The sequence below is a fragment of the Balaenoptera acutorostrata genome, chromosome 3 (genome assembly GCF_949987535.1).
Source record: "Balaenoptera acutorostrata chromosome 3, mBalAcu1.1, whole genome shotgun sequence".
Taxonomy (NCBI): domain Eukaryota; kingdom Metazoa; phylum Chordata; class Mammalia; order Artiodactyla; family Balaenopteridae; genus Balaenoptera; species Balaenoptera acutorostrata.
This window is the reverse complement of record NC_080066.1, coordinates 69,861,165-69,885,346: the sequence shown is the minus strand read 5'-3', so window position 1 is coordinate 69,885,346 and position 24,182 is coordinate 69,861,165. Positions and strand designations below refer to the sequence as shown.

At 36.4% G+C, this 24,182-nt stretch overlaps 1 protein-coding gene across 3 annotated transcripts in view; it reads left to right on the top strand.

Annotated features, from left to right (window-relative positions):
• MAP2K5 (mitogen-activated protein kinase kinase 5) overlaps positions 1-24,182 on the top strand; it is a 261,514-nt gene that overhangs the window by 69,577 nt on the left and 167,755 nt on the right. For all 3 annotated transcript variants that reach the window (XM_007166074.2, XM_007166073.3, XM_057542056.1), the window contains 3 exons: positions 10,098-10,137; positions 21,723-21,791; positions 21,884-21,965. In XM_007166074.2, the coding sequence (XP_007166136.1) occupies positions 10,098-10,137; positions 21,723-21,791; positions 21,884-21,965 (191 nt within the window). The remainder of the gene's footprint in view (positions 1-10,097; positions 10,138-21,722; positions 21,792-21,883; positions 21,966-24,182) is intronic.

Genomic DNA, 24,182 nt, shown 5'->3' with positions numbered 1-24,182 from the left:
AATGTATTCAGAAGTTAATATGCAGAATAGCACGGTAGAAATTAGATGCCTACTTTAATTATGTGAGATTGTACAAGCTTTATCAGAAAATATATGATCAGCTCTAGGTTATTTATTTTGTGAACAGGAGTCAGCTGGGCTGATTCGTATTTTTTAGGTTCTCCTAGAATTTGAGATTCTAAGCATAAATAATTTCAGTAAACATTGTAAAATACAGATGCAGTTGATCTTATGCATGACATAAATTTGTGTGGGGATCCAGATGTTAGAATGTGAACACAGGTTGCTTCTCCCTTATGTCCTGTGTGAATGTAGGACTTTTTAACATTTTGTTTTCAAATTTTTCTTTTCCTTACTCACTTTTAAAGATTCTTACAGGAATTCAGTTTATTTTTTGGACTAATGTATCTTTTAATAACTTCTCATTAGGGTTTAGATGAAGGTAGGGACACCTCTAGCCTTGTGTGTATTGTACTAGACCCATCTTTAAAATTTCAAATAGAAAATAATAAGATTAATTGCATTTGTCCCCAGATATTGCTTTTGAAATCAGTCACATGTTCTTTTGGGCGAGGTACTGCACTTGGCAGTATGAGAGATGCAGCACCAACATTCAGGGCCTAAGGGGCACTGTTCTCTGGGTTCTGTTGCTGGCTTACTTTCTGTACCTTCTCGTCTCCTTTACTCGTTTCTTCTCATCTTCCTGACTTCTGGATTTGGAATGGTTCGGGTTCAGTCCTCAGACCTCGTCTCTATTTAATTTAATTCCTAAGTGAGATTTTGTAGTTCCATGGCTTTGTATATCATCTATATGCTGATGAAGCCCAAATGTATATCTCCAGTCCTGTCCTCTGTCCTGAACTTCCGACTCATATCTAATTACCAGTTGAATGTCTTTTAGGCATTTCACAGTTACCCAAACCTGAACTCTTGGTTTCCTCTGAAACCTGTTCCTTCTACAGTTTTTCTAATCTGTAAATGGAAACTCTGTTCTACAAGTTGCTCATGACAAAAACTTTCCAGTCATTCTTCTTCCTTCTTTTTCTCTCAGACCATCCATCGTATTGACCCACAAAGCTTGTTGGCTTTTCCTCAAAACTATTTCAACAAGCTGACCACCTCTGACTTACCACTATATTCTAAGCCTCTGTTATCTCTTGCTAGGATTATTGCAGTAGCCTCCCAACTAGTCTCCTAGTTTCTGTCCTTGCTTTCCTACAAGGAGTTCTCTCCACCCGATAGCCAAAATGATCTTTCTAAAATATAAGCTCTCCCCCTGACCCTATGGCTTTTTGTATCATTCAAAATGATAGCCAGAGTCCCCACCATGGCCTAAATGGTATTACACAGTCTGTCTTTCCATTACCTTTCTGACCTTGTCTCCCACAACTAGCCCTCTTGCTTATTCCACTTCCACGCACATGTCAAACAAACACTTGCCCCTTAGAGCCTTTGAATTTAACATTTCCTCTGCCCGAAGTCCTCTTTTTCCAGCTCTTTAAAGGGTATGCTCCTTTACTGCTCAAATATAACCTAATGAGAGGGGCATTCCCTAACTCCTCCCACTCATAATATTTTTAAAAATGCCCCTAATCTTGATCAATCTCTATATCCCTACCTTTAGTCTTTTTTGTTGCACTTCTACTACCTGACATATATTTATTTGATTATTGTCATTCTTCCCCCATCAGTAAGCTCCAGGAAAGCAGAAACCTTGTCTGGTTTGTTCTCTACTCCAGCCGCAGTACCCCCCATAGTGCTTGGCAGTTGGAGACATGCATTATTTATTAAATACATAAATTAAGAGGAGAGTATGTCATATACCATGGTAGAAGTTGGGGACACAGCAATGAAGAGAATGAACCTTGACTCTGACCTTGAAACTTACTATAAAATAGGATAAGACACAGACCCTATATTAAGAATTTGCAATATAGTTTGGTAATTAGAGTTTACAGTATAGTTAAAGCACACACTAGTGACGTTACATAACAGTTTTAAAGAAAAAAAATAATAACAGCAACATGTGACATATAAAGCATCAGAGTAGTTGATGCCGATGGAAATTCAGCCACATAAACCACGGGGTAGGGAATATGGTAGGTGGAATTTTAATGCGTTCTTTTTCTGAATTTCACCTTCAACGTTCACAATATTCTGAAGTAAACATATTTCAAATGATTCCTTGTGTATACCCTGTCTATACTGGAAAGAATGCAAGCGTTGAAGTGAAAAAGACCCGGATTTGAATCCTGTATCTGCCATTCATGAATTCTTATTGCCTTAATATCCCTGAGTCTGTTTCTATTATTATCTGTGAAATGTGGCTTATGTTACATACATCATACAGAGATTAGAATAATTCTGTGGACTCTCAGGAATTGTTAGTTCTTCTTGTTTCCTTTTTTCTTTCTCCTCTCTCCTGACTGCCCCATTTATTTATTAACTCCTAAATATCTGAGTATCTACTGTGTGCTAAGTATTGTTCTAGATGCTTTATACACATTGTTGAACGAAGTGGATGTGATCTCTGCCCTCATGGAGCTTAAAAGTGCAGCATTATGTAGTCTAAGGCTAACTAGGTAAGATTCTTCTATTTCTGTTAATAAACACTATAATTCTCCTATGATCTTAGCTTGAAATTTTAGATTCAGCTTCCTAATCCCCATGTTTCATAAATTATCTCTGGCCAAAATCTTTTGTATCTATTTCCCCTTTTCCATATCTGTGAATACTAGGTAGGTTCGTATCACCACCTCTTATGTAGACTACTGTAACAGCTTTCTAAGTGCCCCTTGCTCTCTCTAGTTTCTCCTCATTTCTAGTAGTATTGTGGTAATATGCAGCCAGAATAAGGATTTTGATCATATCACTTTTCTGTCCAAGAACCTTCAGTGGCATTTATTGGCCAGCAAATTGAGGACAGCAGACTTACACAATAGTAATGAAAGCTGAAAGACAATGGTATCCTCAAAAGATGAAAAGGAAATGATTGTCTCAGTTAAACTATCATTCAAGAGTGAGGGCAAAATAAATACATCTTCAGAAATTAATATAAAAGAATATATGTGTCTATATGTATAGACAGAGGGAGTGAGAAAAAGATAGTTTTATAGGGAAGGAGGGAGAGTTAGTTTATAACTGAGAGAAATGCTTTAGGTAGAAAGAAACTGAATCCAATTGAATCCAGAAAGGAATAAAATGAAAGAAAGAATGGTGACTATTTAGATAAATGTGACTACAAAACAACAGTTGTAGTGATTAATTTAGGGACTTCAAAATGAAGTCAAACAAAAAGACTGGACAAAATAATACAAGATGAGAAGAGCTGATTGGAATTATAGCATTCTAAGATTTTTATATTGTTTGAGAGAAGAATAGGGATAGCAATTAACTTTATATTTTGTTAAGTCAGATATGATTTTAAAACGTATGGGTAACAACTGAAAGATAATGAATGGAATGTATAACTTCGAAACAAATAGAGGGAATAAAGGGGGGATAATCCAATATAGTAGAGGGAGAGAGGTGTAAAGTAAATGAATAAGGTGGTAGAAATAAATCTATATGTATTAATAAGTATATTAAATATGTCAACTGATGTTGCCAGTTAGTAGATTGGTCAAGTGAAACTTTAAAAAATACAGCTATCTACTATTTTTGACTATTTTAGAATGTATTCCTAAAACGTAAAGACAGAGAAAGGTTGAAAGGAAAAGGTTGGGGAAAAGATACCAGGTAAAAACTAATCAGTAGAAAGCTATTGTGGTTATATTAACATAAGACAAAGCAGACTTTAAGGCAGAAAGTTTTGTGTTTTTTTGTTTTGGGGGTTTTTTTTAGGGATGAAGATAGAAAGGACTACGATATGATGACAGAAGAAAAAGACTGTGAATACATAATAGTCCTAAGCTTGTATATAACTAATAACATAACCTTAAAATATGTAAAGCAAAAAACTTGACAGAATTACAAGGAAAATTTGATAAATCCACAGTTATAGTGGTAGAATGTGTCTCAGTAATCAACAGATCAATCTGACCAAAATTAAAAATTAAAGATATAGAAGATTTTTAGCATCATAGTGAACAAATTGATCACATGATCATAGAGCACTCTTTATCAGTCATGTTGAGGATATGCATTATTTTCAGGTACAGAAAACTTATTTAAGAACTGATTATGTACTAGGGCACAAAGCAAGTCTCAATTAAATTTGTAACATACAGGTCACTTTTTCTGACTATACAATTAGTTTAGAAATTAATAATAATGTTAACCCTCTCATTCATTTGGAAATTAAAATGCACACATCTGAATAATTTATTGGTCATGTAACACATCATAATGGGATAAAAATATTTACAACTGAACAGTAAAGAAATATCATATATGAAAACTCATGAGCTGCAGTCCAAGTCTTACTTAAAGGATAGTTTTTTGTATATATGTCAGAAAAAAACTGGATATAAATAGGTTTAACATCTAAATCAATAATTTTTTTTAAAGGGAAGGGGTTAAACCCAAAGAAAGTGGAAGGAAAGGAATACTAAAGAAAACAATTAATGAAATTAAAATTCAAGAAATATTAATAATTCAAGAAAACCAACTGGGATTTTTGGAAAAATTGCTCAAGTATAACAGAGAGAAGACACAAATAATAAAATTAGAATTTAAAAAGGAGACATAATTCTAGGCAGAGCAGAGACTTTAAAAATAAGAGGGTATAATGAATAACTTTACGACAATAAATTTGAAAACAGAAAATGGACAATTTCCTAGAAAAACAAAACTGTCATAAAAAAAATAAAAAGACCTATAGCAGTTCAGGAAATTTATTCATTCATTCAACAAATGTTTATAAAATGTGCCCAGCACAGTGTTAGGCACTGGAGGTACAGTAGTGAACAACAACAAAAAATGTCCCTGTTTTCACAGTGCTTTGCTTTCTGGTGGTATGAGACAAACAATAAATAAATTGTGTAGGGTGTTGATGAATTCTATAAAAAATAAAGAAAGAGAAAATGGGCTGTTTTATGTAAGATAGTCAAAGAAGTAACATTGAACCTGAAGGAAGTGATAGAGCAAGCCAAGTGGATATTGGAGGAAGAGTGGTCCAGGCTGAGTGTAGGTGCAAAGGGCCTGAGGCAGAAAGATGTTTGGTGGAGCAGAGTGAGTATTGTGGATAAGGGAGATTGACAGAAGCAGAAATTAGTGAGGTAATCAAGGGCCAGATCATGAAATCCTTGTAAGGACTTTTGATTCAGCGCTTAGAAATCTACCCATAAAATGGGGATGATAATAACTTCTACTCATGTTGTATGTCAATTATATCACAGTAAAGCTAGGGAAGAATAACTCCTGCTCCTACTCATAAGATTATGGAGTTAATTAATCAATTAAATGCATGTAGAATGTCTATATGCATTCAATTAATTAAATGCATTAATTAATTAAATACATTTCTGCTTTATTCAACAATTACATAAATTTTTTTCATCCAGAAGTAATAATCATTTGTCAAACATCTATTAAGTTTGGAGTACCTGTATCATGGGCCAGGACTTGTGCAAAGTATAAAGAATGCAAAGGTGATTAAGACACGGTAGTGTCCCTGCCCAGTATGGAAGACAGACATATAAACAATTTTTCTGCAGTGTGCTGGGGGTTATAACAGAGATACTAAAGTCTGAAGACTAGGAGAGGCCTCAAAATGTTATAGTCTATGAGGGTGTATATTAAAGGAAGTTGTGTGGATTTTTTAAGGTAGCTTATATTTTCCTGTTAATCCAAGGAGAATAAAAAATTGGGCTTCTCATTTAGCAACAGTTACTGTCCACTGGTGTTTCTGCTAAGATGAATACCTGGAATATGGCACTTATCACACCTGTCTGAGTGTAATTAAGTTAATTAGTGGTCAGGAGATAAGCATGGTAAGAAATTTTAGAATTTGAATCATGGTATAGCCATAGCATTTCAGATGACTAATTCTTTGTTTTCAAAGTTGGTTCACCATGATGTAACACTACTTGCTTTTCTTAACAGTAAGTGCTATATTGCAGCTTTTTGCCAGTCTTCATTGTTAAAGCTTTATTAACCTTCGTTTGTAGAGCACATAGCCTGAGTCTTAAAGCACAGAGATAACTCTTGCCTTTCAGCCTGTTTTAGTGGGTTTTAAAAAACCCAGCTACCCTGAAAACTTTCTAGCTAACATGTAATGCCCGCTTACTACGTGCCAGGCCCTGTCCTACGTGCTTTCCTTATCTCACTGAACCTCACAAGTTTATAACGTAGGGACTGATTTCCCCTTTTCAGACTTGAGGCACTTGAGACAAGGTGAGGTTTAATAACAGGCCAGGTTCACATGAAGAAGTGTCAGAGCTAGCATCAGAACCCAGGCAGTGACTTAGAGATTACAACCCTCACTCTTCTGCCTCCCCTGGTAGATTGGCAGTAATTGCAGAAGATTCCTTGCTTGGAAAGATTCAATGTGATGGTCTTAGCCTGATTGAAATAGGTCAGCACCTTTGTAAGTTTTGAATTATGAGTTCCCCTGTTCTAGAATGCAGTTAAGAACACTTAAACATTACCACATACTTTTTTAGGTCCTAGAATATGTATGTTCTGCCTCAGTTCCAGTCTTGTCTTTGCCATTGACTAACTGTGTAAGCTTGGACAAGTTTTTTAACCTGGCTTTTAGATGTTTCTACTGCAAAAGGAAGGGATTAGATAAGACAGTTCTTTATGTTACGTATTTGCTCAATACATTATCTGAATTTGTACTCTACCAAAGTTAAATGTTGGTACCAACTTTTTTGTCCAATCACATAGAACCTATGGTTCCAAGTAGAAAAAGAAAATAAGAAAGTGTGGAAAGTATAGATGTTCTCTTTTGCTGGTCTCCTTGTTATTTTAAAAACTCAAAAAGTTTATACCAGGCTACTTAGCTTTTACAATCCTAAAGCTTTTACAATCCTAAATCCTATATTGTGTGCTCAATTTTAAGGGCTGGGATTCTTCCCAGAAGCTCTGTGCTGGTCATGAACAAAATGGAATGCTCAAGGACTCAGCACTATAAATAACTTACAAAAATACTACCTCCATGCACTCATTGGAACAGGTAATTACTGTGGCAACAAACTAATTTGAAGTGTTAGCAGTTAATTAAAACAATGCAGAGGTGTATAGTTGTCTTTTGGTGTAACCAGAGCCTCCATTCAAACTTCATTAATCACTTTACAGTGTTGAGGAAGATTAAGACAGTTGAGGTCAAAGCAATTGAGATGCAGTATCCACTGAAAATAAACAAATTCCTTTTCTCTGGGTAGAATGCCATTTGCAAAGTTAAGGGACACACTGGACTCATCCCTGGCACTGCTTTTGTCATCCACTTCTCATTGATGATTAAGTGTTAAATGGGTACTCTCATTGCACTGTAAACCAAACCACACAGCATCTTTATTGCTCGAAATCGAACCCAAACTTCCACGGATGAATTAGCATGCATCATAATTAAATCATCAAGCCTCCGCTTTTAATTCATGTGGAAATAGGAGACCCTTCTTTTGGAAAAGAGATCAGCTTTCTTGACAAGCTAATTAAGTTGCCAAAGTGTCCAGTATGGTATATGTACTAGGTTATTTGCTAATCGTTTCCCTGTCCCTCCTGTTGGTCTAAAACGTCCGGGTGTTGCTCATTGTCCAGTGTAACATCACTGTTCTTTTTACAACTTCTGGATCCTTGTGTATGCATTCAACTATTTATCTTTACGTTTCAGCCTTCAGTTAGTGATTCTAATATCTAGTATTTTAAAATGTTGAAATTGGAAGAGACCATGACAATTCAAGAGGAAAAACAATATGTCATTATTAAATGTTACATATTATATTACCTGGAATAAAGTTACTAAATTCCTTCAAGTCATACTTCAAATTGGCTGAGTCCAACAAACTTCTCTGTCATGCACTGAGAAAAAATACAATGTAAGTTTTTATATATTAATTTATTACATGAGTTCAGATATATCATGAATCAAATCATGACATGTAGTTTCACATTTTAAAAGTCTGATGTTAGCATAGGTAATAAAGTAACTGGTAATTTGTTGTAAAACCAGTATAATATAAGGGTTCCACTTTAAAAATGTGTATCACTTTATACAAAGTACAACAATTTTTAAATAATTTAAGTTTTATAATTTAATAGTATTTATATATACTAGGGAGGTTGGTGTTTAGAGAAAGTCTTTAGACACTTATACAGATTAAAGTACTCTTTGGTAAAGTGAACAATTGCTGATTTTTATAAGCTTGCCTTTCCTTTAAATGAGATATACCTGAATTTCTCTACAATTAATTGATAAAATAAAGACTAAGTTTACCTTCCATAATTGGCTTGACCTTTGTCCACTCAAGTAGGAGAAGCAGAATGAATTTTTTATAACAGTCCTATGTATGGATATATACATTAATGTTGATATATATGTTTTTTCTTAGTCATACCTGAATTTATAACATTTTATATGTGAAAAGTTACAAATACTTGTAGGTTCTTAATAATTGAACGATTTCTATAAGTCAGTCACTTTAAAAACACTTGTCAATGATTGCACAACTCTGTAAATTTTCTAAAAATCTTGAAGTGTACACTTAAGCAAGTGAATTTTACCATATATAATTATACCTCAATAAAGCTGTTAAAAATTTTCAGAGCAACCACATGAATATTTATGCCAAAACAACAGAAAATAAAGTTTTTATTTTGCTAATAGTGGAATATATGTTTTGTTTTTGTTTTATGAAATAAGCAATTTTTGTAACTGTGTGATGATGGGTGTTAACTAGACTTACTGTGGTGATCATTTCACAATATATTCAAATATTGAATCATTATGTTGTACACCTGAAACTAATATAATATTACATGTCAGTTATATCTCAATTAAAAAATAAAAGGAATGAACAATGTTTACTACTAGGTCATTACCCAGTAAAAATTGGGAGCCCGGTAAATTTATTTAGCAACTTGGCATGTAAGGATGGGGAATTCCTGAGAAGCTAAATTCCATTCCCTCACATCTTCCCTACCCCACTTACATCTTAACACTAACTGAGTGAGGGGAAGATCAGTTGGATCTTGGCTAATATGTAAAATCTTCTCTGGAGCAAGATTTTAGTTCTTCCAAACTAATTCGTTTCTTTATACCTATATGGACTTGTAATAACAGTGCTTGTTTATGTTATTTGGTTTGTTTTGAAATTTATATATAAAGCAAATTGTTTTTGGATAGTTGGTCAGAATGTGCATTCCTTGCAGTGCATGCATACACATTTCATTTCAACACAAAAGGTCTTGATGAGATGTAATGGTATTTTATTTCTGCAAACATTATTCTCTTACTCTTTTTCATAAATGAATGTATTCATATTGCTTGATTTAAATTGTAATTATTTCACTATATCTGATCATTTGAGCTTGCCTCTGTTCTGTAGCTTTTTAAAAAAATATCGAGAAATGCCAGCTTTAGGAAAAGATGAACCTCATACTTGACCCTTGTAACTCTATGACTTTGTACGTGAATTTATATCTTAAGCCATGTGTTTTGAGATTATTTTGATGAAATGTAGGGATGTAGTTTATCTGTATATGTAACTGAGATAAAAGGGAAACCTCCCATTTTATGTGGCTCTGTACCGTGCTTAGCAGAGAGCTGTAGAAGACACCCACGCACACACAGTGACAGTATGTTGTAAGGGATCTGGAGCCAGAAGACTTGGGTTTAATGTCTAGTTCTGCCTCTTACTGACTCGTGCCATTGGGTGAACTGCTGAACTTCTCTATGCTTCAGAGTTCTGGGCTCTAAAAAGTGTATAATAATACCAGCATTACCTCAGAGGGTTATTTTAAGGTACTACATAGTGAGTCACTGTGTAAACCATTAAGCTCAATAGAAATGTAAATGACTACTGTTATTAGTGTTCTTTGAAAGTATCATATATCCCCTCGCTGAGGATGTGTTCAGATTTACATTTATGTCCTTAAGCACTTGGTAGGTTGTTTAGTGATCCCAAGTGATTTTATTATTTTTCTTTCCATAGAGCATATCATGTTCCAAGTGGGAAAATATTAGCTGTAAAGGTAAGTGCTGGATAAGTTTTATGAAATTCATGAAATTTTTGATGCTCTCCCCGCCCCCAAGCCCCCTTAGCTTGAGTCACAGGTATTGTCAAAGAAGAAATGAAGTGCTTTAAGGTTTGGGTGGTGGGTGATGGAAGCTCTGGCCCTGTTGTGACATTCACGTCTTTCAGGTGCCTCCGAATGCTCAGTTGTAAGCTCCTCAAATTGTGATTCTTCTCATCATCGTCACCTACACTTCTTTCCGTGTTCCCGGCTCAGTGGCATCCCTGTCTTCCTCATCTTACAGTTCAAAAACTTAGTAGTTATTCACTCCTTTCTTTCCTTCATCTGCCACATCCTGTAAGTCACCACATCCTGTCAGAAATTTCCCCTGAAATGGGTCCATGTGTAACTTTCTTTCTGTTCTCATCGCTTTGGCCTTGTATCAGGCCCACATACCTCCTACCTGGACTTTTATAATAATTTCCTCACTGTACCTTTCACTCTGCCACTGGAGTTGAGAAGGTGAATCCCCGATCTGACACCCCTCTTAGCACCCCTCTTCCCCCAGCCCCAATAGTGTACAACATAAAGCCTATGAAGCCTGCCTTGCTTCTTTACATCTTTACGGCATCCTGAGATACCCTAACACCACACCCCGAATAGAGTGAAGCTGCACGTAACTCAGGGATCTTCAAGGCAACTACCTTAGATGCTCCTTACTTGTTTCCGTTGTGTTCATGGTCACACCCCATCCCTGCCGTACTTCAAGCTCCCAGTCCTGCCCGTGCTACTTTGGATTTAATCTCTGGCATTGGCTGCTGGTGCTTGATTTTCCCATCATTTTATCTCAGATTTCCCTAATGCAGTCTCTTGAATTGCACCTCTGACTGAAACCTTTACTACCTCAAATTAACTCCGTAGAACTCCACTTCCAAACTGGGCTCTTAGCTAACAAACTAGTCAGGCTTGCTTTGTTCCTTACTCCCCCGCAAATTGGTTAGGCACTCTACAGATAGGCCCCTGCCTACCTTTACAACCACATCCTCTGCTTTACCTGCATGTTGCTTTCTGTTATGCCCATTATCTTCTGTCTCTGGGCCCTTAATAATGAAAGCTTTTATTTTTTGAATGACTACTATATGCCAGATATTGTGCTAGACTCTATATTGCTATTATCTTTAATCCTTAAAACTATAAAGTAAGCCTATTATTTTAGATTTGAGGACACTGAGACTCAGAAAACTGAATTGTCCAAGGTCACACAGATGGAAGAGCCAAGGCCAAAATTTAAAACAAAATCCATCTGCCTCCAAAGCACATGTCTTCTGCTATACCCTGTAGCCTTTATATAAGTTATTACCGTTGCCCATCCCTTTGATTTCCATCTATCCTTTCAAGGTCCATCTCCTCCAAGATTCCTTCTTAGCTAACCATAGTGAGAATTCAGTCTCTTTCCCCAATACTTGCATAGTGTATATTTCTGTATCTTTTTATCTTATCTAGGAAACTAAGAATCGGAACACTTAAATTGCAATTGGTTGTACCTTTTAGTAAAGTTAAACCAAAACTGAGACCCAGGTCTTCAATACCACACTTAATACAGCAACTAGAATGTGTTACGAGTATTATCAAGTCTAGTTTTAACAACTCAAATAGCTTTTGGTGAGGCATTACCACAGAGCTCCTTCTTGGGATATTTTCTTTGATATTCCAGCCAAACTAGGTTCACAGAATTGTAGAACTGAAAGAGACCTTAGAGATCATCTGTCATGGCCCACATTTTAAAGAGGAGGACCCTGGAGTCCAGACAGTTTCCAGGGTAGGTACTGTAGAGGCCAGGTTCCACCTCAGTCTTCCCCTGAGTTCACTGAGTACAGCTCTGTGGTACCAGCTCGTCATTGGGTTGTTCTTGCTATACCTTCTGAGCTCCTCTTCATTCAGAGGACACCTCCACCAACTCCAACACTGTTTTCCTTCTTATCTAGTTATCTGTTTGTTCCTCCAATGTCAGAACTTTTAGATGGTTGTCAGTGGTGTGTTTAAAGACAGTCAACTTTAGGTTATTTATTCCAGGAGAGGGGAGCACTGCTATAAATCACCCCCCAAAACTTACTATTTGGCCTTGCAAGTGCATTATAATTTTTCATAATTTCATACATTTTGAATTATGTTTAACCTAGGCTGATATTAAAATTCTTCTGCATGATTATTTAGTTGGGTGTGGCTAACAGTTGTTTCTGGAAAGGATTAAATGCAATTTTAAAGAAAGGACACATTTTAAAAAGAGCTGTTAAAGTAGAGACTTTCAATAAATGAAAACAGTAGGGCTTTACAAATATACTATTCACTAGACCTGCCCATAAAACTGAGCTACAGAGCAGGGACTGTATTGTGTTGTATCCCTCGATTCTATAAAATCACATACTAGATGCTCAAACTGAGTTGAATGAATGAATGATTTGAGTAGATATGATTATTGTGTTTAAACTTTTTGTTTAGCCCTGAGCTTCTTGGCAGTGAAGGCAAAAACCATTTTTGCTTATATAATAGTCATATTCTAAGAGAAAGAAATGTATCATTTCTTTAAAACAGGCAGAGTTTTTTATTAAATCTTAGGAGTATTATTTAGTTTCCAAATATTTGGGGAGTTTTCCAGATATCTTTCTGTTACTGATTTCTAATTTAAATCCATTGTGGTCAGGGAACATACTTTGTATAACTGGAATTATTTTAAGTTTATTGATGTTTATTTTTTGGCCCAGAATATGACTTATCTTGGTAAGTCTTCTCTGTGCACATGAAAAGAATGTATAGTCTGTTGTATAGGATATAAGATAAATGTCAATTAGATTAAGTTGGCTGTTAGTGTTGTTCCAAATTTCTGTATCTTTACTGATTTTTTATCTACTTGTCCTATTAACAAGAAAGAAGGGTGTTGAAATCTGCAGCAACAATTGTGTATTTGTCTATTTTTTCTTGAAGTTCTATCATTTTTTTACTTCATATTTTTTGAAGATCTGTTAGGTTATTTAGGATTGTTATGTCCTCTTGATGAATTGGCCCCTTTATCATTAAGAAGTGATCTTCTTTATCCATGGTAATATTCTTTGCTCTGAAATCAACATTGTCTGATATTAATATCGCTACTCCAGCTTTACTTTGACTAGTGTTAGCATGATATAGCCTTTTACTTCTAACCTGTTGTATCTTTATATTTGGGATGGATTTGTTGTAGGCAGCATATAGTTGGGTCTTGTATTTTAATCCAGTGTGATAATCTCTGTTTTTCAATTGAGATATTTAGATCATTTACATTGCATGTGATTATTGATACGGTTAGGTTTAAGTGTATCAATTTGCTCTTTGTTTTCTATTTATTCTGTCTGTATGTCCTTTTTTTAAGCAGCTGCTTTAGAGTTTATAGTATACATCTTTAATTTATCATAGTCTACCTTCAAGTAATTTTAATTTATTTTTTATGTATATATTTTTGGCTATGTTGGGTCTTCGTTGCTGCGCGTGGGCTTTCTCTGGTTGCGGCGAGCGGGGCTACTCTTCATTGCCGTGCGCGGGCTTATCATTACGGTGGTTTCTCTTGTTGCGGAGCACGGGCTCTAGGCACACGGGCTTCAGTAGTTGTGGCACACAGGCTTAGTTGCTCTGCGGCATGTGGGATCTTCCTGGACCAGGGCTCGAACCCGTGTCCCCTGCATTGGCAGGCGGATTCTTAACCACTGTGCCACCAGAGAAGCCCTACCTTCAAGTAATATTGTGCCACTTTACCTATAGTGTGAGAACTTTACAATGGTATACTTTCATTTCCCTTATCCTCACATTGGTTATCGTACATTTTACTTACTCATGTTATAAACTCCAGAATACATTGTTACTGTTTTTGCTTTAGACAGTTGTCTTTTAAAAGCATTTTAAATGTAAGAAAATGTTTATATGTACTCACATTTTTTCAGTGCTCTTTATTCTCTTGTGTCGATCCAGATTTCTGTCTGGTATCATTTTCCTTCTGTCTGAAGGACTCCCATCTTTTACATTTCTTATAGTGCATGAGTGTCCTGGCAATGAATACTTTCAGCTTTTGCATGTCTTGAAAAGTGTATATTTGACTTTAAATTTTGGAAGACATTTTTGCCAGACATAGAATTCTAGGTTAATCGTCCTTTTCTTTCAGTAGTTTAAAGATTTTGTTTCACTGTTTTCTGGCTTGCATTCATTCTTACTGTCATTTAAAATCTTTATTCCTCTGTACATTAGAACTGATGTCTTTTCTGACTGTTTTTCTCTTTTTTTAACGTCTTTATTGGAGTATAATTGCCTTACAATGGTGTGTTAGTTTCTGCTTTATAACAAAGTGAATCAGCTATACATATACATATATCCCCATATCTCCTCCCTCTTGTGTCTCCCTCTCACCCTCCCTATCCCACCCCTCTAGGTGGTCACAAAGCACCGAGCTGATCTCCCTGTGCTTTGCAGCTGCTTCCCACTAGCTATCTATTTTACATTTGGTAGTGTGTATATGTCTGACTGCTTTTAAGATTTTTTTTATCGCTAGTCTTATGCAGTTTGATTATGGTGAGGTTTTATGTAATTTTCCTCATGATTCATGTACTTAGGATTTGTTGAGATGGAAATTTGTGGATTTTTAGTTTTCATTAAATTTGGAAAAATTTTAGCCATTATTTCTTCAAGTATCCCCCCCCCCCAACCTTTGGGAACTTAAATTGCATTTATATTAGGTCACTTGAAGTTGTCCCATAGCAAAATGATACTCTGTTGTTTGTTTATTCTAGGCTTTTTTTTCTCTCTAACGTTTCACTTTTGGATAGTTTCTGTTGTCACATGTTCAGGTTTTTGTCCTTTCATCTGCATTGTCTAATCTGTTATTAATTTTTTTCAGTATATTTTTCATTTCAGACATTGTACTTTTTATCCCTGGAAGTTTACATGGGTCTTTTTTACATCTCCCATGTCTCTACTTAACATGCTCCATCTTTCTTCTACCTTCTTGCATATGTGGAGTATAGTTATGATAACTGAATTAATGGTCTTGCCTATTAATTCTATGATAAGTGTCATTTGGGGGTCAGTTTTGTCTGATTGCTTTTTCTCCCCATTTGGGGTTGTATTTTTTAATACCTTATAATTTTTTACTGGATGCCAGTCGTATGGCATAGGCTCATTCCTGTAAATATTCTTGAGCTTTATTCTGAGACGGTGTTTAGTGAATCTGAAACAGTTTGATCCCTTCAAGACTTGCTTTTAAGCTTTATGAGATGGGACCATCCCAGTGGTTAGTCTAGAACTAATTTTCCCCAGTCAGCTGAAGCAGTAATCTTCTGAATACTTTACCCCAATGCCTTGGCAAATATAGGTTTTCCATCCTGGCTGGTGGGAACACAAACTCTGCCTAGTGTGAGGGTTGGAGATTGTTTCTCCTGGTTCTTTCTGGGGGTTCTTTCCCTGGCCTCAGGTAATTTCCTGACATCCACGTGCTAGTTGTTACTCAGCTGAAGACTTCAGGGGCCGTCTGCAGCTCTCTGGAGCTGTCTCCTTTTGCTCTTCTGCCAGTGAACTCTAGCTGCCTTGGCCTCCTCAGACTCCCAGTTCTCTCAGCTTAGGGAGGTGGCTGAGCTCCCCCTGGGTTCCATGCAGGGGTTCCATGCAGGGAGGGGCCTGGAAACTCTTGTCTAGTTAGTAAGCTGAACAGTCATAGGACTCATCTTATTTGTTTTCCATCTTTAGGGATCACTGTCCCATTTTAGCTGATATCTAATGTCTAGAAGCCTGTTGATTTTTCTGGTTTTGTTTTTTTTGTTGTTGTTATTTAATTTTTCGTATCTCTTCCTTTCTTGTCACCATGCAAATCCAGATGCTTGTTTTTGTGTCTTGTCAGACATGTTGACCAGCTTTTAAATTATTCTCTCAAAAATAGAAGCTCCCATTTATTGATCATTTGTACTGTGCTAAGCACTCTACATACATTTTCCTCATTTAATGCTCACAATGACCTTTTGCAGTTACTACCATTATGGATCCTCATTTTAAGACACAGAAGCTGAGGCACAGCGTAGTTAAGTAACATAGTCCCACAACTAATATGTAATGGAACCAGGCTTTGAACTCAGGGAAGTCTTGCCTCAAGTCCATGCTCTGTACTATATTTCTGCTCACTACCCTTGGACTTGGCTTCTTAAAGCATAGTTCTAGTCACATCTCTTCCCTTCTCAAAAGTCTTCAAAGGCTCTACATTACTTCCCAAGTAAAAGCTCTGTGGAATGGAACTCAAGATCTTCCACAATAGGTCATCAGCTTACTTTTAAAGCATTATCTTATGTGTCTGAATCCTGTGCTTCTTTTAAGTTGAACTCATTGCCTTATCTGAACCCAAGTAGTTTCTCACTTCAACACTTTTACTCATGTATTTCTTTCTAATTAGAATGCCTTCACCCATGTCTCCACCTATCAAAATACTTAACACCCTTCAAGGGTCAGCTCCAAAGCTTGCTCTTCCATTGAACTTACTTGAATAAATCCTGTCACATCTGGTATATCTATCACTCATTCACCTTCTCCTTTGAACCTCCCTAGAATTCTCTGTATGTGTCTCTTACGGGTGTTATCACATAGTGCCTTGTATTTTGCTATTAGTATACATGTACATTTCCCCTATTACACTGAAATCTCTTTGTAAGTGGGGAACAGATCTTATTTAGCTCCTTGTCTTACTCATTGATTCATGTAAAACCTTGCATATAGGGCCTAGTACAGAGCACTGAGCATCTTGTAATGACTAGATGTTCAACACATAATTAGTTGAATGACTAACTGAATAAATAAATTTTATTCTGTCATTTGTTCTTTAATTCATTCATTCATCTTTTGAAGTAACATCCTGAAAGTAGGTTCAGCTCACATACAAAATATCCCATAGTGTTCTTTGTATGGACCATTGCTCTCACCCAGAGTATTTCTTAGCTTTTTTTTTATATTAAAGGGTGAAATGAAAGGTTAAGAGTTAGAAGTGCCTTTGGTCCTTTCCTGACCCCCTCCTGACTTTTGTGTGACTTCAAGCATGTCACTTGAACCTCTCAGTGACCTCAGCTGTGAAACGGGGCTGCCTGGTGTCACAAAGGGATTGCGAAGAGCAGCAAATCACAGTCCTTGTCTAAACAGAATCACCTGCAGGGCTCTGATGCCTGCATAGAATGATGAGGGAAATTTAATTTTCCAAGTCAAATGGTCATTTGGACCCATAGTTTGAATGTCTTTGTGAACAATTAGATGAGAGTCCTTGAAAATCTGTTACTTTTCTCTTCCTACTCAAAATATTTCTAATTTTTGTACTTGTAAATGTTCTTATTTTCTAGACTTTTTTGTCTAAAGAATATTGCAATGTCTAAGCGTATTAGTGTTTACCTCTTTAGACTTCAAAGGTGGGAAAATATTTCAGATATTATAAAAAGAAAGTTGAATTTTGGGAAGAATAGAAGTATCTTGAATTTTTATTTTATATCACTGAGTTTAGAAAAAAATTTGCCTCAAAGAGAGTACTTTGAAAATGATACTAATGCTATTTCAAAGATAACTATTCGATGACTGAATATGAGTATGTGTTTCTAACTAGCTTTTGGTGGGCGGCAGGGGAGGAATGTAGTTAAGCAAGACGATTGCAAACAAATAGAGCAGAAAACAAATAAAAATACTGTTAGCCATCTTGCAAACAGAACCTTTTTATACCGTTAATGTAGTCTATAAAATCTTTAAAAGAGTAGAGCTTAATAGATTCCCCAGTATTGTATATTTTCTAATTGGGAAAAATCCATCTTCCAGGAAACTTAGCCTTGTATGTAGCATGTGCTGATTATCATTCTTTGACTGCTTTGGGTTTCTGCTGCTTTTAAACTAGCATTTAAATGGACCATTTGATTAATCATTTGTATACTGACTGTAATCCTCCCAAATTTCCTTCCTGAGTTGTACATACTGTAAAAGACAATTATGTCGCCACAGATTAAATAAGCGAATTAAAACAGAATAGCGGCTTAATTTGACCTGTGATTTTGCTCTCCTTCCCTTTAGTGGAGTGTGTGCCACTCCAGCAAATAAATGAAGTCATCCATGACAGCTTGTGATGAATTGCCGTATTTATACTGTATATTTTAATAGCCTCACACTAATTTAAATTGAGCACAGAGTAAATTATAATTCAGTCACTTGACTGCTTGTATTTAACTTGACAACTCATCCTTATTTGTCCTGGAGGTGTAGTGGAGAGCAGCGGAAATGCACTCAGGTATTTCAGTTTCTCACTTAACCCTTTCTCCAGGAAATGCTTCATGTTCAAATTCTTTCCAGTTTGAAAAATTAAGCTCTTCCTAAGGAGAAAAAAAAAATAATCATGAAGACTTAAGGAGTTCATGCTTTCTTTGTTCTTCAGAAAAAAAAATTAGTATTCACCATGCTTTTTTTCCAATTTTTCCATTTTAGGGTAGATTTTACTTGCCCTCTCAAGTTCCCAGAAATTACATTTTCACTTTTTTACCATTATGGAATCTCCACTATTCTGGACTATAGCAAATTCCAAGAATGATCAAGACCTGTTAGGGTGCAATGGATTGGTCCCACAAATACGGTGTTACTTTCTACATGTTAGGCCAGTGTGGCAATTTTATTTATTTTGGTGTTTATGTCTTTGGTTTTAAATTCAGTTATAGAAATCAGGCAATTCATTTCCTTCCTGTCTAGAAATAGCTTCTTATTTGTAGGGTTATGTTTGTAAGGAGTACTTTAATTAAGTCCCACATCACTTAATGGGCACCACTTGAGTAAGAACCTGGGCTGGGTGCTGGATATGGGGGGAGGGGACCAGAGAAAAATGCACAAGACTTAGTTGTTGCCATTCTGGGGCTTACAACCACTCTGTACTCTCTAGGCTTCTGTTTTTAGGAGATGAGGCATGAATGCTAAAGGCAGCTTGTGATAAGGGAAAAGATAAAGGATCTGATGGAGGGCTTTGGGGCTGGCTTTGTGGAGGTGGTGGTGGCATTCAAGCTGTATCTAAAGGATAGGAAAGGTTTTATGGCCAGTGACTATGGAATGGAGCAAGGAAGACACCTCAAGTGGAGGGAACAGCATGGGGGAAAGCACAGGACATGCATGTGGACCGGTAGAAATCATCTGGTTTTACATGTAGATTGGCTTTGTGGTAAGGAGTAGTGGGAGAAGGAGCTAGAATAACAAGTTGGAGGTAGACTGTGAAAGAATTCCTTGACTCTCGTGCTAGAATTTTAACTTTATTTGAGGCCATAGGAGCCCAATTAAGGTTCTCTGTGAAGAGAATATGTTCATAGCTGGTAGTTTTGGGTTAATAACAAGGTTTTGGTTAGCCTTGTGGAATCATGTTGTTTCTTGATTGGGGGCCTGGAGGTGCAATATATCTTAGTAGTTAGTCATGCTAAACACTGGATAAACGGCATTTTTTAAACCTTATATAAGGGATTCTCAACCTTACTGTGGGTTACAAATCATCTGGGAAATTTTTTAAAAATGCAGAGATGTGGGCCCAACCCTAGAGATTCTGATTCCCTTATTCTGGAGTAAGCCCTGTGCATCAGGATTTGTTAGAAGTGTCCTTATATATTTATATAAACACCTAGATATAAAGGTAATTATAATGTGAGGCCAAGGTTGAGAACCACTGCTTTAAGGTAAATAATACCTTACTCCTTTTAGCAGAGTTTTTCAGGTTGAAAGATTCCCTGTACTTGACATAGTAGGGTGAATAGCTCTAATATTTTATGGCATAGAATTAAAACAACACTAGATGAATTAATTTTGTTGCTAAATTTTATACAGGAACAAAAATGTAAGTGAATATTGTGGCAAATGACTATTGATTGGGAGAAATGTTTAAATGCTTCTTGGCAGTTTTGTATTACACTTACAGTCTAGTTTTAGTCAGAGCTTTTATAAATAACCCTAAAGCAAACTCTTGATAGAAACTGCTATGCCTTTTTGTACTCATTTTATCCTCCCCCCAATGGATGTCAGGACTATAAAATATGTGTTTTAGAGATTATCCTTTTCTTTCCTTGCTCTATCAGCAGTTTGCAATTCAAAATTTATGTTTTTTCCTCCAGTATTGATTATATATATATGTGTGTGTGTGTGTGTGTGTGTGTGTACACACACACACACACACACACACACATATTCTGCCATTGTAATACAAAATGTGGTTCAGTGTTGGATGGTGTTTAATTAGACTATTATTGGTAATCCTGAATGTTAAGTTTTTATCTAGAAATGTCTAGAGTCAGAAACTCTGCCACAAATCTTAGAAATTATCTTCCAGTTATTTTATTATCATCACTGTCTATTTTAAGTAAAAAACAATTTCCCTTGAATTGGCTTCACAGGAAATGCTAAGTAAAATTTGAATGGTTGACGGTCTTCTTTCTTAAAAAAATAAGTGTTTGAAATAAACTAGAATTTGTTCTAGGTAAGTTTATAAATACACCATTGTACATTTCTATGTCATGAATTTGACTCAGTGGTTGATATTTTAAGGAAAACCATAAAGCCTCAGGGCATCCTGGAAAGTGCATGGTCCTTGGAATCAGGGAGGGGCCCTGACATTGCTGGGCCTCATGACTCCTCAGAACCTTGGTTTCTTCCTCTAAAAGAAGGGAATTAGGGACTTCCCTAGTGGCTCAGTGGTTAAGAATCCGCCTGCCAGTGCAGGGGACATGGTTTCGAGCCCTGGTCCGGGAAGATCCCACATGCCGCAGAGCAGCTAAGCCCATGTGCCACAACTACTGAGCCCACGTGCTGCAACTGCTGAAGCCTGCTTGCCTAGAGCCCGTGCTCTGCAACAAGAGAAACCACTGCAATGAGAAGCACATGCACTGCAATGAAGAGTAGCCCCCGCTCACAACTAGAGAGAGCCCGTGCACAGCAACGAAGACCCAACGCAGCCAAAATTAATTAATTAATTAATTTTTAAAAAAGAAGGGAATTAGATGAAATCATTTCTGAGGTTCCTTCAAGCTCCAACATTTTATAACAGTTTTGGCAAAGAAAGATTACCCACCTGGAAGAATATAAAAACCTGACGTATTTTTAAAACTCCTTATTTCTCTCATAACTAAAAATCTACTTTAAATGTTATTTTTACTCATTATTCTCTCTGCTTTTGCCCAGTGTGTGAATTACAAGACAATTATTTTTTTAATGGTTTCAAGGTCATTACGATCTTCCTCTTCTCAAAATAACCAATGTGGCCAAAATAGGGTGTGTAAATTAAGGGTCTTATAACTTAACTGACTTTTAAAGCTGTTAATGCTGACCTTTGAGACCTGGCTTTTTCTTTGATCCCATCAATCACTTCTATACCACCTCCCCCAATACAAAGTGTTAGACAGATGTGGACACAGTTTGTATTACTGGAGGTTGTGGTGGGGAGGAGAGAGGTGGAATGAATAGAGGAAACACCATATTTTTTAGTTTTTATATTTCACAATGAATATGACTATTTAATTTAAAGGTGAATAAATGTGTGAATGTTGATTCCTTTATATATTTAGGTCATACTACTAGATATTACACTGGAACTTCAGAAGCAAATTATGTCTGAATTGGAAATTCTTTATAAGGTAATTTTTTTCTTGGTCATTTTTCCTTATAAAGTATGCCTGTGGTATTGGCTTGCAGGCTATTAACTACTTTTGTCTTATTTTTGTTACAGTGTGATTCATCATATATCATAGGGTTTTATGGTGCATTTTTCGTGGAAAACAGAATTTCAATATGTACAGAATTCATGGATGGTGAGTTTTCCCTTTTATAATACTTTAAAAGTGATTTTGGGATTAGAGTGCTTTAAAACCTGGTTTTGATGTAGGTATCAAGTAGAATTAAAAATAATGAAAATATACTAATAATTACCTCCTTTATGCTCTAAAACATCTTAGTGTTAAGGGTTCCTGTTGTTAAATATTTATAGCCGAGCCATAATTTCAAGAATGTAATTTCATTTACTTTTATTGAAAATTTAAATAGAACAGATTAAATACTAGTCTAATCGGTGGTTTGATACTTGATTCTTCCATACAATCTGTCTTCACTTGCAAAACAGATGCTCTGTTCTTTTAATGTTTCAATAGCCAAAACAGATTTTCTTTTAAAGAAATCTATTAACACAATGCCCTGTGTCTTTTAGAAAGAAATCGGTTCTTAATTGCAAGAAAAGAAATTTTTTTCCAACACAGCTGTTTAGCCAAGATGTGTTTAGTTTTCTTTGGACTCTAGCCCTTTCCTTCCTTCCTTTATTTTTTATTCATTTCTATTTTGATAAATCTTTTTTGATCTGAATATTTTGGCAAAATGCAAATTTCTTGGTACCCTATCAGTAAAATGATGTCATCATTGTTATTGTTTACCTATTTGAAATCAAAGCAGTCTTTAAATTTCACATATTCAATTTTTTAATGTCTAACTCATTAAAACTCAACATTTGGGAGTTCCTTGGTGGTTTAGTAGTTAGGACTTAGTACTTTCATTGCCGTGGCCCGGGTTCAATCCCTGGTTGGGGAACTAAGATCCTGCAAGCCGAGCAGTATGGCCAAAAAAAAACCCTCAACATTTAAAAAATATACTTAGTTCATTTGGGGGATTCTCAGTATATTAATAATACAATTAGTTCATTCCCCACAAGACTTTGTTTTTTTTTTTGGCTGTGCGTGGGCTATCTCTAATTGCGGTGAGCAGGGGCTACTCTTCATTGCAGTGCACGGGCTTCTCATTGCAGTGGCTTCTCTTGTTGCGGAGCACGGGCTCTAGGCTCATGGGCTTCAGTAGTTGTGGCTCACGGGCTCTAGGTGCGCAGGCTTCAGTAGTTGTGGCACATGGGCTTAGTTGCTCCGCAGAATGTGGGATCTTCCTGGACCAGGGCTCGAACCCGTGTCCTCTGCATTGGCAGGCGGATTCTTAACCACTGCACCACCAGGAAAGCCCCCCACAAGACTTTTTAATGGGCCATCATTGATACCTTTTTACTATAATAATGTGTTCTAAATTAGTTATAGTAGATGTCAAGAATTAAAAGTCTTACAAACATATGGGAAGTATGACAATTAGTATTCAAGGAGACTGACTAGAAAAAGTGGGTTCATAGAGCCAGTACATGCCATTACTTTATGGCTTTTCATCATCCTTTTTTGAATCCTCAATTTTTGTTACATTAAAAAATGTATTTATTAAGATGGTATGTTCAAATACCATAAAATTCGTCCTTCTAATGTGTACAGTTCAGTGGTTTTTAGTATATTCACAAGATTGTGTAACCATCACCACTAATTCCAAAACATTTTTATCACCCTGGAAACAAATTCCCTACCCATTAGTAGTCACTCCATATACCCTCTTCCCTCTAGTCCCTGGCAACCATTAATCTACTTTCTGTCTCTATGGATTTCCCTATTTTGGACATTTTAGATAAGTGGAATCGTACAGTATGTGGCCGTTGTGTCTGGCTTCTTTCACTTAGCATAATGTTCTCAAGGTTCACCCATGTTGTAAAATTTATCAGTACTTCATTACTTTTTTTTTTTTTTTTTTATATGTTCATTTGATGTAGAATGTTTCTGAGGCCTTCTTTTTTTTTTTTTTTTTTAATTTTTATTTATTTATTTATTTCTGGCTGTGTTGGGTGTTTGTTTCTGCGCGAGGGCTTTCTCTAGTTGCGGCGAGCGGGCGCCACTCTTCATCGCGGTGCGCGGGCCTCTCACTGTCGCGGCCTCTCTTGTTGCGGAGCACAGGCTCCAGACACGCAGGCTCAGTAGTTGTGGCTCACGGGCCTAGTTGCTCCGCGGCATGTGGGATCTTCCCAGACCAGGGCTCGAACCCACGTCCCCTGCATCGGCAGGCAGATTCTCAACCACTGCGCCACCAAGGAAGCCCCACTTCATTACTTTTTATGACTGCATAATAGTCCATTGTATAGATCACCACATTTTCTTTACTCATTCATCAGTGATGGGCATTTG